At 36.5% G+C, this 11,007-nt stretch overlaps 1 protein-coding gene across 1 annotated transcript in view; it reads right to left on the reverse strand.

Moving 5' to 3' along the window:
* Nucleotides 1-10,266, reverse strand: part of SAMSN1 (SAM domain, SH3 domain and nuclear localization signals 1) — a 129,751-nt gene extending 119,485 nt beyond the window's left edge. The window contains exons 1-2 of the mRNA XM_019476574.2: nucleotides 10,141-10,266; nucleotides 1,472-1,609 (exon numbers count right to left, since the gene is read on the reverse strand). Coding sequence (XP_019332119.1) covers nucleotides 1,472-1,609; nucleotides 10,141-10,254 — 252 coding nt within the window. The 5' untranslated portion in view covers nucleotides 10,255-10,266. The remainder of the gene's footprint in view (nucleotides 1-1,471; nucleotides 1,610-10,140) is intronic.
* Nucleotides 10,267-11,007: the final 741 nt, after the last annotated feature.

The following is an 11,007-nucleotide window of genomic DNA, read 5'->3' on the forward strand; positions in this document are numbered from 1 at the left end:
ATAAATAAGAGTTGGATTAGTATAGAACTAATAGTGTAGAATTTTGATTTTGAGAAGAAATCTACACATCTGAAAGAAAACATGATAGACAGGGAAGTAGAACTTATTCCTTCATGATTGAGGTTGAAAACAAGGAGAGAAGGATGGAAGAAAGATCCAGGTGGACTGGGGATAGGGAGTATTGCGTATATGATATACATGTACTAAATCTGGTTGATTGTCCTCCACAGTTTGTACATCTTTGCTACCCTTGGCCCTAATCCTGCAAACTTCCTACATGTAAGAGATATGCAAGGAAGAGATATGTAACCCTTTCCACAATCAAGTCCCTGGTTTGGGCTAACCTTTTTGTTAGCACTTTAATACTAGGTTGACCTCGATTTTGAGAGGTAACTGGAGTATGTTAATCCCAATGCTTTACATAGTTTGAAAATCATATCTGGCAATTCATATTGGACGCAGTCAACATCGTGTTTTATTAATTAATTTTTATATCAGACCCAAACACTGCATAGATGGTTTACTGCATTCTATGTATATGAAAGAAAAATACCCAGGTTTTAACTGGATTTATTTCTAAGAAAGCTTTTGGTTAGTTTTTGTTGCTCTTGTTTCATTCATTATAAATACAAAGCAATGGTTTATATTACTGAATGCCTTCCATTCCCAGTGATCTCAAGAGTGTTTTATTAGCAGAGCAATAACTTCAAAATGCTGCCACCACAGGGGGTGAAGGAGAGCAAGCATTCTGCACAGAGCACAGTAGTGAGAGTAATTACCTAATTCCTTCCTATGCTCAACTATATGAATAATCAATCCAAATGAAAGACTACTTTGATTTTGGTTTCTACACTTCTATTCTCAGTCCTACAGCATTCACAAATTCAGTGAGACCACATCTACTGTAGTGAGCCTAAATCGACATCAGTGACATTATTCCTTCACCCCTTCTGGTCCACCAAATTCTCCTTTTTTCCCCTGTATGACTATCCTCTGGCTGTCTGTACCTTGTGCTAGTTTGCAAACTCAGGAAGTCTCCCAATTGTACCACAGTTTTTGACATGGCACAATTGGATTATGGTTGGATTATGTAATTTTCCTACCAGGAAAACTGCAACATTTTTTTCCCATTCTTGCCTAAATTTTTATACATTTTCATTTGTTTGTTGTTTGTTTTGTTTTGATAAAGTGCTGGCATTTTTTTCCCCCAACAGAAAAAATTTCTGGGTGTTAATTTCTTGGGTGTTTAGTCTCTTGAAGACAGTCTGAATAACGTTGAAGAAGACGGATATGTGTTGGGAAGGAAGATAGGACAGATTCAATAACTGTATCAATATCAAAGGATACCACTTATAAGCGGATACAGTAACACAGTCTAATTTTGTAGCAATATGTGTTGGAAAACATACACAAGACAACTGATGGTTTTGAATAAAGTGCATTGGGTACTTTACAATTTATTTTCACTCACCAAAGACATGGATCTGTCTGGTGGGCCCCATTTCACATAAGTGGTCAGTGGAGTGCTAGACCTGCTGTCAATGCTCATAGTGTCCTTGGACTCTTGATGCTCTTGGACTGGCTCATATAAACTATCCATGGAACCTTCCTGAAATGCACAGATGCACACATCATTAGCCATACATGCATATACATGAATGAAGAAAAAGGAAAGCTAAAAGCTTCTATGAATCACAAAACATATCAAAAGTCAGAATCCCCTGAGTGACAAGTGTCATTTTTCATAAGATCCAGACATTTTCTCTGTTTTTCCTTTAAAGAAATGATCACTTATTCTGAGGCAACAGCAAGACAGTAGAACTTGCTACCTAAATCATGATATTGTAGGAGACTGCTACAAGTTTACAAGGGCAGACAGAAGTAGAGGAAACCATCTATTCTATAGAACCATTCTAGAGAATATAAAGAAACAAACATTTCTTCTTACATTGATTTGAAGGGGTGAGCCAAGATAGAGAGAAAGGACATACAGCCCTTCCTGTATATTCTCAGTTTGTATTTATAGGTTTTAACTGAAGTCTAAAATTTTACCCTTTAAAAGGAGAGACAAACAATTTCAAGCTTTCAGTAATCATGGGCCAGACTTCCAAAATCATGAGAATGGCTAAAAATAGAATGATTTTGAGAAATTAAAAATGTATTTTCATCCAGCTTCTTCAGTTCTTGGATTTCATGTTTCTAAGCTTTTCTCAGCAACTATCAAAGGCCATTTTTGTTGTTGTTTTAAATGTTTTAAACAGATTCTAATACAATTCTATGACCCCAGGAGCTAGAATACTAATAAAAACATTAAAAACAATGACAGTCCACAATATAATCACAAAGCCTGACAGAAACAAGCAAAACACTCACTGACCTTCCAGGCCACCTTTATTCATACAGTAAAGTACCTTATTTCATGAGTGGACCTATTGCTTTCAGTGGCACTGGTTGAGAAATAAGTTGAATGCAGATAATAGAATCTGATCCCTGGCACTTGGTAACTGAGTACTGGTTTTATTCTTTATTACCTAACCCTAAAATTAACTATTGAATTATGGCCCATTAATTATAGCCAAGGATATTATTGTACAATCATATTTAATCTTCTAGTACAGAAGGTGAACAAGCATGTATAAGAAACTGTACTCCTAAAAGTTCAGAATTTTACACACTGGTGCTAAAACCACGTTGAGACTTGGGTAAAGTCTGTCTCATATAAGAGGAACAATCTTATTGGCCACGAACTGTAGTTCTAAGCCATGCCAATAAGTCTTGTTATCCATGTGGGCCCAACTATTATGCTGATCTCTTGAACATTACATGGCTCACATGACATATCTTTGAAAAGTAAAGAAAGGTAAGCAGAGGTGTTAAACAGGTTTATTGTCTTTGTTGTATTTGTGTTTTACATAAGATTTTATTCCAGGTTTTAAGGAGGGTTAATATAGTCTGGGAATATGGTCTAAATCTTAGGACTCTTCAAGTGAAGTTGTAGATGCAATGATCCAGGAATTATGTGAGAGGCAAGGATTTTTCTGGGTGATATCTTTTATTGGACCAACTGCATAGCTTGGATAAAGTTAGACAAACTTTTGAATGCAAAGCATTCTTCTTCAGGTCACCTCGTTTTGACTTAGATCACCTGAAGAAGAATACTTTCCATTCAAAAGTTTGTCTAACTTATCCCAACTATGCAGTTGATCCAGTATAAGGCTTAAACTGAACGTGTCACTCTACCTAAAACTTGGAAGTGCTTGGGTTCAAAGAGCAAAAGAGTTGGTCCTCATTTAAGGGTCACTATACACTTTAGAACTTTTTTGTCTAAGTAGCATAGCTGGGGTTTCAAAGCAACAAGACCTCCTAGGATAAGCCCAGTGCCCATTGGGTAGACTGTTCTCTAGTCCTTTAAAAATCCATGCTAAAAGGAAAATTAAGAACATCTGATTTTGGAATACTCAGGAATCATTCACACACAGCTTGATTAATAAAATACATTTACATGCTTCCATTTTTGAGAGAAACACTTTTCTTTTGTAAAGTGCAGTCATTCTAATACAGCCTATGCAGCATAAGTTTAAGAGCATCATAAGCAGTCAGTGGAAAAAAGAACTGAAACTACCTGAGGCTAGATTGTGTCAGGTGCTGTCAGTGCCTAAGGTGGTGATGAGCATACAAAGATACTTTCTGCCCCAGGGTCATTGTTATAAGCATTTCTGATGTGCCTGTTATAGGAATGTGTGTCATTTTTCTTTAATTTGGTAGCAGAAATCCTGGCAGGAGGAAAGGGGAAGATTCTAGGTAGAAGCTCTACAGTGAAGCTGCAAAAACCTCAATAGCTTTAGAGATAATACTCTTTTCTTTAGTTGAACACTACTGTTCTTCCAGGTGGCATTACTACCTGTGAGGACTATGTTCACTTCTGTATAGAAGATCCCTTATAAAACAAGTGATTGGCACAAAACTTTATACACTCTCAACTTATAGGAACTTAATAGCATCCGTGTGCTCAGAAGCATCTGAGTGTAAAGTTGAGGAAGCAAACTTTTCCATTTGAGGGCTTAGCCAAAAAATTGGGGGGAAATACTGTTTTGGTTAAAAGCGGGCAAAAAAAAATAAATCTTTTAATTTGCTTAATAAAATGAAAAACCCCATTTCATTTAGGTCAGCCAGAAGCATTTAATTCATTCCAAAATACCTTGATGTTTTGTTTCCCAGTCATTAATCCCTCTTTCCTGCTTTTCTTATGTTGAATTTTAAACAGCTAACGCGGTTTTAAAATGAACATTCAAGAAGTTTCATTTAAAAATATTGAAGCAAAGCATTTGGCATGTTTGAAACACGGTGTTTCATTTAAAATTTGGCAAAATGAAAGTGAATTTTCTGGTATTATGGACATCCCCTGTCTCCTTTGGTCAAAATAATTTACCGAATTCAATTTGCATTTGTAACTAGTTTTGATTGTCCTCTCATTCCTCCTCCCCACAATAAAACCCTTGGTTTTGCAGCAAATTTACTATATATAAAAGAATAAAATCTCCAACTCTGCTCATGAGCCCTTGCATACATGGAACCACAGATTATTCTATTTTGCCAAATTAAAGAAAACATCTATTTTCACTGAAAAAGAGAAACTAGGAAACCCCAAGAGTGTTCATTTCTGGGATGCGGTTAGCCCCCATTCTCAGGTCCACCCTGGAGTGCAAAGTTTTGCCTGTCCATACTCAAAGCTCCCTTGCCTCATCAGAACCTTCCTTTTGGCCAGCAAGTTATAAACCTCTGCTTAGTGGAATAAGGCTTTTGATGCCATACAGAAGATGGCAGAATCCATGAAAGATTTTTCCATGTCTTCTGCCTGCCTTAGGGGTCCCTTCAGCATTTGGTACTTTCCCAAGGTGTGCTTTGTGCTCTGATGGCACAGCTACTGCAATGGAGTCACATGGAGCTGCCAGAAGTAAGTGGTGGCTGGGTAGCGGCTGGTACTGGCAGAGGCAAGAAGTGTATGTAATGACTGGCTATTTGGGAACCTAAAGTCCTTAATTCACCACACAGTGCTCACTCACACCATACGCAGATGCAAATGGATTAAGATGTTGAGTGAACTTCAGGAGGTGGCCTTTTTTAGCTTGTCCTCCAGTGAAGTCCAAAGCACTAGGTTTCATTTTGCCCTTGGACTTTACAAAGTCAGCTCCACCTGGCCTGCTACATCCAGTTTCAGTGAAATCAGCTACCCAGGCTCTGCTACTGCCTTACCAGGCTACAAAGTCAGCTGTACCAGCTCAGCTGCTAATGGGACCAGTCTCACAAAGTGCAAATTAGGTCTAGAATCTTTTCTAGACATCTAATCCTCTTGTTCAATTTAAGATCACTACCCAAGCATTACTTTTAGTTCAGGGTTTCTTGCTTTCTGCAGGCTATAACCTGTCCTAATTTCTTAATACATTTACATGTGCTATTTAATACCATTTCCATAAAACTGAATAATAATAGATTTAAAATAATGTAAGAAAACTATTCATAACTGCATGGGAAAGAAGTGGAGTATGTAAATTAGACCTTCTGAATATGTAAATTCAGCCTGGCAGGACTTGCATTTCTCCTTTCTCTTAAATGGGCAGCAAAAAGGATCTTTTGATCTTTCCAGAGCTGTGGATCACATGAAGAAAGATCCTTGTTCAGAGTTACATCAAAGGTATTTTCTATGATTCCTTACTATTCACAGCACCTATCACCACAGGATCCAGAAACTCTATCAGGATTATAGAAAGCAACGGAGTGAAGCAAGGCTGTCAATTCACTGTCTTACTCCTGGATTAATCCTGGTTTAATCTGTGTATTGTGGACTGGCCACAGTCCAACTAAGGAGAACAATGGCTGTGACAACACACTAAAGTACACATCTGAAATATTTGGTAAAAATTAGAATTTTTCCATTGAAATGTGCTTCGCTGGTCCCTTTACCTCTTTCAATGAATCCTTTTATGCTCAAAGAGGATGTTATAAAATCAAATCCATTTTTAACCAACACCATCTTCAATAGCCATAGGAACATTTTTTTCTATAAATTCTCTTTCTGGAATTTATATGGAGGCTTTGCCTAATTTTACTACCAGCATATTAATTACATCATTTTATTACCTTAATTATGATTTATTTGCATTTCATCTATCTCAGTAGAAATATTCCTAGAAATATTTGTCTGTTTGCAAAAGCTATATTATGGTAAGCTAACAAATGTAATTTCTTCCCCACATCTTCAACCTCAAATTTTGCTATAGAATGCAAACTAGCCCTATGTTACTAAAAAAGCACTATGATGCAATAAATTGGTACAATGCACTTAATTTAGGTTTTACCAAAGGCTGCCATATGGGAAAGAGATGGAGAAATGCACCAGAATTTATTTGACTTAAATTCTTAGCTCAGGGTTCAGCCTGAATGGGTCCTCCTAATTTTTCCCTGTCCATGACAACAACTATTAAGCTCTGGGATAGAAAAGCCACATGTGCCTTCTATATGTCTTAATTTTTGCCCTGATTTGTCCCATTGCTGGGGTTAGTCTGCAGAAATGGCAGAAGAATATAGGATTTATCTTTCATTATCCCTCTATATCTGGCATAGTGATTCTAATAGGCCAATATCATGTAGAGCAATACCAAGGATATGGAGTTGACTTTAGGCCTTCTCAGATTGGGAAGGTTCTGTGTTCTGAGCTGTGTCTTGTGCATTCAAAAGCCTTTTAGGAGCATGTAAATTGAGCTGAGTCTGAGGCTATATTCAAAGATATTCCCTTTGAAGGGGAATCTTTTGTTTCAGAAGTCATTTGGTAGGCTATCCAGCTTCTGGCAGTAAGAGTAGGAAATTAAGGAAAGAAAAGAAAAAAATATAACCTATTAGGAAAAAATGATTACAGAGACCTACTCAGAGCTTTGCACCAGAGCACTACAAACCCCATTGCATGTATCATGGGCTGGACAAGACCATATTGTAGGAAACAATTTTAATAAGACTAGAGAATGGAGAAGGCTGCCCAATATATCCATTTCATCTCAAAAGTATAGGGTCCACTAATTTATTATGTGAGCTACCAGATTAGGCTTTCTGAAGGCAGGGCTTCTTTCCATTTGGTATGGAAGCATTGCCTCCCATTTCACCTAATGACTTTGAGTTCATAGGGTGATAAGGCAGCTACTGATTAAAATTGTTTTTCCCCTAAGCCTGATTAGTGATGCTAATATCCAGATTGGCAGAAATTTAACCATGCTGATGAATTTTCTTAATTAAGTTTTGAAAGCCACGAGTCAACATTGGGTGAGAACCCCTCAGCACTCCATACTTTAAAGAAGTTTTGCTATTTTATCACAAACAGAAACACTGAAATCAAGAACCACCTTCCATAAATGACATACAATTCCCTGAGCATGCATACACTAATAGAGGTGATGTACTGGAAAGTATCCTCTCCTGCATTTCATATGGTGGGATGTTACTCAAAATGACTTAACTGGTTTCTCAACTGAGATTAATTTCTCACTAGACTCATCTTAATCTCAAGATATACACAAACAAATCAGGTGTTTGTGTCCCTATTCACTTATGAAAGAGCTGAATGCATAATAATTCCTGTTTCAGGTAGACAAATGCACCTGGTAATACAGCAGTGCTAAATCTCAGCCTTGCAATGTCCTGAGTGTCTTCAAGCCCCATCATCTCCACCTGGTACTCAGCACATTGGAGGATCAGGCATTAGGTGTGGCGTTATGAATATCTATCTCAGTTGCACAAAGAGAAGCTGAAATGAAGAAGCATGGTCTAGATCATCAGCTGATATCAACTGGTGTAGAGCCAATGACTTGCATAGCACTCCACCACTTTATACTAATCAAGTTGCTAGCCAAATAATTTGAAAATAATACAGCTTGGTTTGTTTATTGATACTCCTACAACCTATATGACACAATTTATCTCCTTCCCTTGATAGGCAGCGTATTTATTTCTTAACTTCCATATAAATAAACTTTTGCAAATAGTGTTTATATATATGACTCTTTCAACCAAATGCCCTACCAATCAGTGTACATATGGGACAAATACATCAGTGCCAGGAAAGCAATTCTTTTGGAAAGCAATTATTGATCCATATCTTCAAATAATCAATTCAACCATATTCCTGCCTGAAGTACACTATATGGCCCAGATCCCCTGTTGTTGTAAACTATCTCTGACTTTAGTTAAGAAATTATAATTTATAGCAGCTGCAGGTCTGGTTAGTGGTTACCTAGAATGTCTCTTTCTTAATGTCTCTTTAAAAACTTAATTATTTTTTATAACATCTATTTTACTTCCATGTCTCTCACAAATCAGGGAGGGGAGAAAGAGGACTTTTTCACCCTTTTGTTGCCAACCTTGATTCACCAATTGCTTTGTTGGCAAATAAAACTTGAAAAATCAACCATGTAAGGGTATATAAGCATTTAAGTAGACATGGTTGTACCAGTGACCCATTTTCAAATTGGACAATGCAGTTATAGCAAAGAATTGCACTTCATCATGATAGTAGGGATAAGTGCACTTGGTTTTTATGAAGCAGTATATCTGGATTAGCGACTCATAGATTGTCTTTATTACAGTTTTTGATATAATGTAAGATGTTTTGCCAACTGTTCAAAAGATCATTTCAGAGTGGCTCAAACAGAGGATGTAAAGAATAAAGGTTAACTTCTGAAAATCAATCTTTAGACAAACAATTTCATACAAAACTACATAAATACTGATGTTCACACATATGAATGATATATTATTGTTTCTGACATGCATATAATGAGAACAACACTAAATGAGAAATATCCAACCTAATAGAAAAATATGCATCTCCCATTCTTTACTACATAATGTACCCATCTTTTTTTTTAAACTTGATCTTTGATGCACACAATGCTCAGTAGTGAAACTTCTTAACAGCAGACCTGCATCAAGCATAAGAAAATGATTCAGTGTAACAATAAAAGGAAAGTCTAACAACCCCAGTTTCAGTTCTAGAGAATTCCTGAAATGAAGGTTTCTCTAAGTGTCCAACTCCCATAGTTTGCACATGCACTAACTTCTAACTTAACCAAAAAACAAAGGAGTTCAAATTAAAGGGACAAAAATTTTGCTAGATTCTTACAGAGTTACTGTTGTTCATGAGGGAGATTTAGTAATAAAAAGTCCTACATTTCTGCTTTATTTTACTGATGAGATGCTAAAAGTAGTTTTAGAAGTTTATGTATGGAGAATGCTGCCCTTCTGTACTGAGAGAGAATTAAGAAACAGAAACCACAGTTTACATAAATATATCACTGATACTTAATGTTAGCATCATTTTCATTCCAACATAGATTGTTCTTTTTTTCTGAACATACTGGGGAGATGCATGGAACATCTGGACAAAAGAAGTGAAAGTGGCAAATAGATTTAGTGTACTATGTAAGTACTGCAAATATACTAATTTATTTGTCAATAGTCATACATAATATTTGCACTGGCAGATGGTCATCCATTGGAAAGAGAAGCAGTTTCCATGGATTTTTCCAGTCTGTTTCTACCTATTAATTCTCACAAGAAAGAGGAAAAAAATCTCAAAGAGGTACTGCAATCAACTTGGATATCCTTCAGCAAAAATAGTCATATGACTAGTACAGTTCAGCAGACTATACTTTGCTAATAGGATACTTATCTTGAAAGAGGACAGTAGTTGTTTTTAGACAGAAAGGTGCAAGTATTAATATTCCTGAAGTAGCTCATAAATGACTGTATCACAGCAGTTCAATACATGAAATCAAATTTGACTTTAATGAATGATTTAGACACTGATAAGAAACATTTTCATTTCGTGGAGGCAAAAATAAAATGCTTTGCTCTCTGAAATCCGAACGTTTATGGTTGTCAGAGACAAAGCATATCTTCCAAATCCCCAAGTCTTTCCTTTCCTTTCCTTTCTACTGGATCATATCACTCCATGTGGAGCTTTTTATACTCATGCTCCTTCCTTTTTGCCTAGAAACACATTTCTCTTCATAACACCTTTAACTTCTATCCTCAGTCCAGTTACATGCCTCAGTTTTGTTTACAGTCACAAAGCATAGCTGTTAGTAGACTTACCAGTGAAAAACAGAAAAGATTCATTTTGCTTTGCAGAGAAGCTCCAAAATTCTGTTTCAAGGAATTCCAGCCACACAATGAAGCTCCTTCTTGTCCTCCCAGCTGTTTGTACATTTCTCCCTGGAGATTACTGCAAGATAAAATCCCTACAATAATCCACTGGAATCAGAGCCCATTATCAAATGAGACAGGCTTGTCTGGGCCAACACAAACCGTTTCCTAAATTAATGAACAATGTTTACCAGCAAAACAAAGTATGGTGCAACTGTTTATGAGGAACGAGGGAAATACAGTATTTTCCAGGTTACTTTTACCATTTAGTTGATCAAAATAGTGCAAATAAAGCTACTTCTGTGTAAAAGTAATGAAATATGTGAAAAACTTCAAGGCATGTGTCTGACTCCCTTCACTTATTGACACGTAGACATAGAATTTTTAGGGAAATGCATTTATTGTAGTCAGAAAAACTGTATAATAAGAGACACTATGGACCCTATTTTTAAATGGACACATCTGATTTAGGGACCTAAAAAGGTGGTGAAATATAGGCACCTACTAAAATAATAAATATGAGAATGAAACAGAAAATAAATTATGATTTCTAAGCATCATATAAAAGAATCATTACCAAGTAGGAAACTTGCATTGTGATAAATTGATAATGCAGACTGCCATTCAAAGGATCAATTTTTCTATTAGAAAACTCTGGAAATCAGGAAGTCAAGAAAGAGTGCAGAGTCAAGGACAACGGAGAAGCCATAGTGGACGGTGGGGCTCTCAAGAGTGACAGAATGATGGGAAGAAGCAATCTTAGAGGAGAGAAAGATAACAGCCCATATTACCATACGTACTGGGATAAATAAAAAC

This window comes from Alligator mississippiensis, chromosome 1 (genome assembly GCF_030867095.1).
Source record: "Alligator mississippiensis isolate rAllMis1 chromosome 1, rAllMis1, whole genome shotgun sequence".
Lineage (NCBI taxonomy): Eukaryota > Metazoa > Chordata > Crocodylia > Alligatoridae > Alligator > Alligator mississippiensis.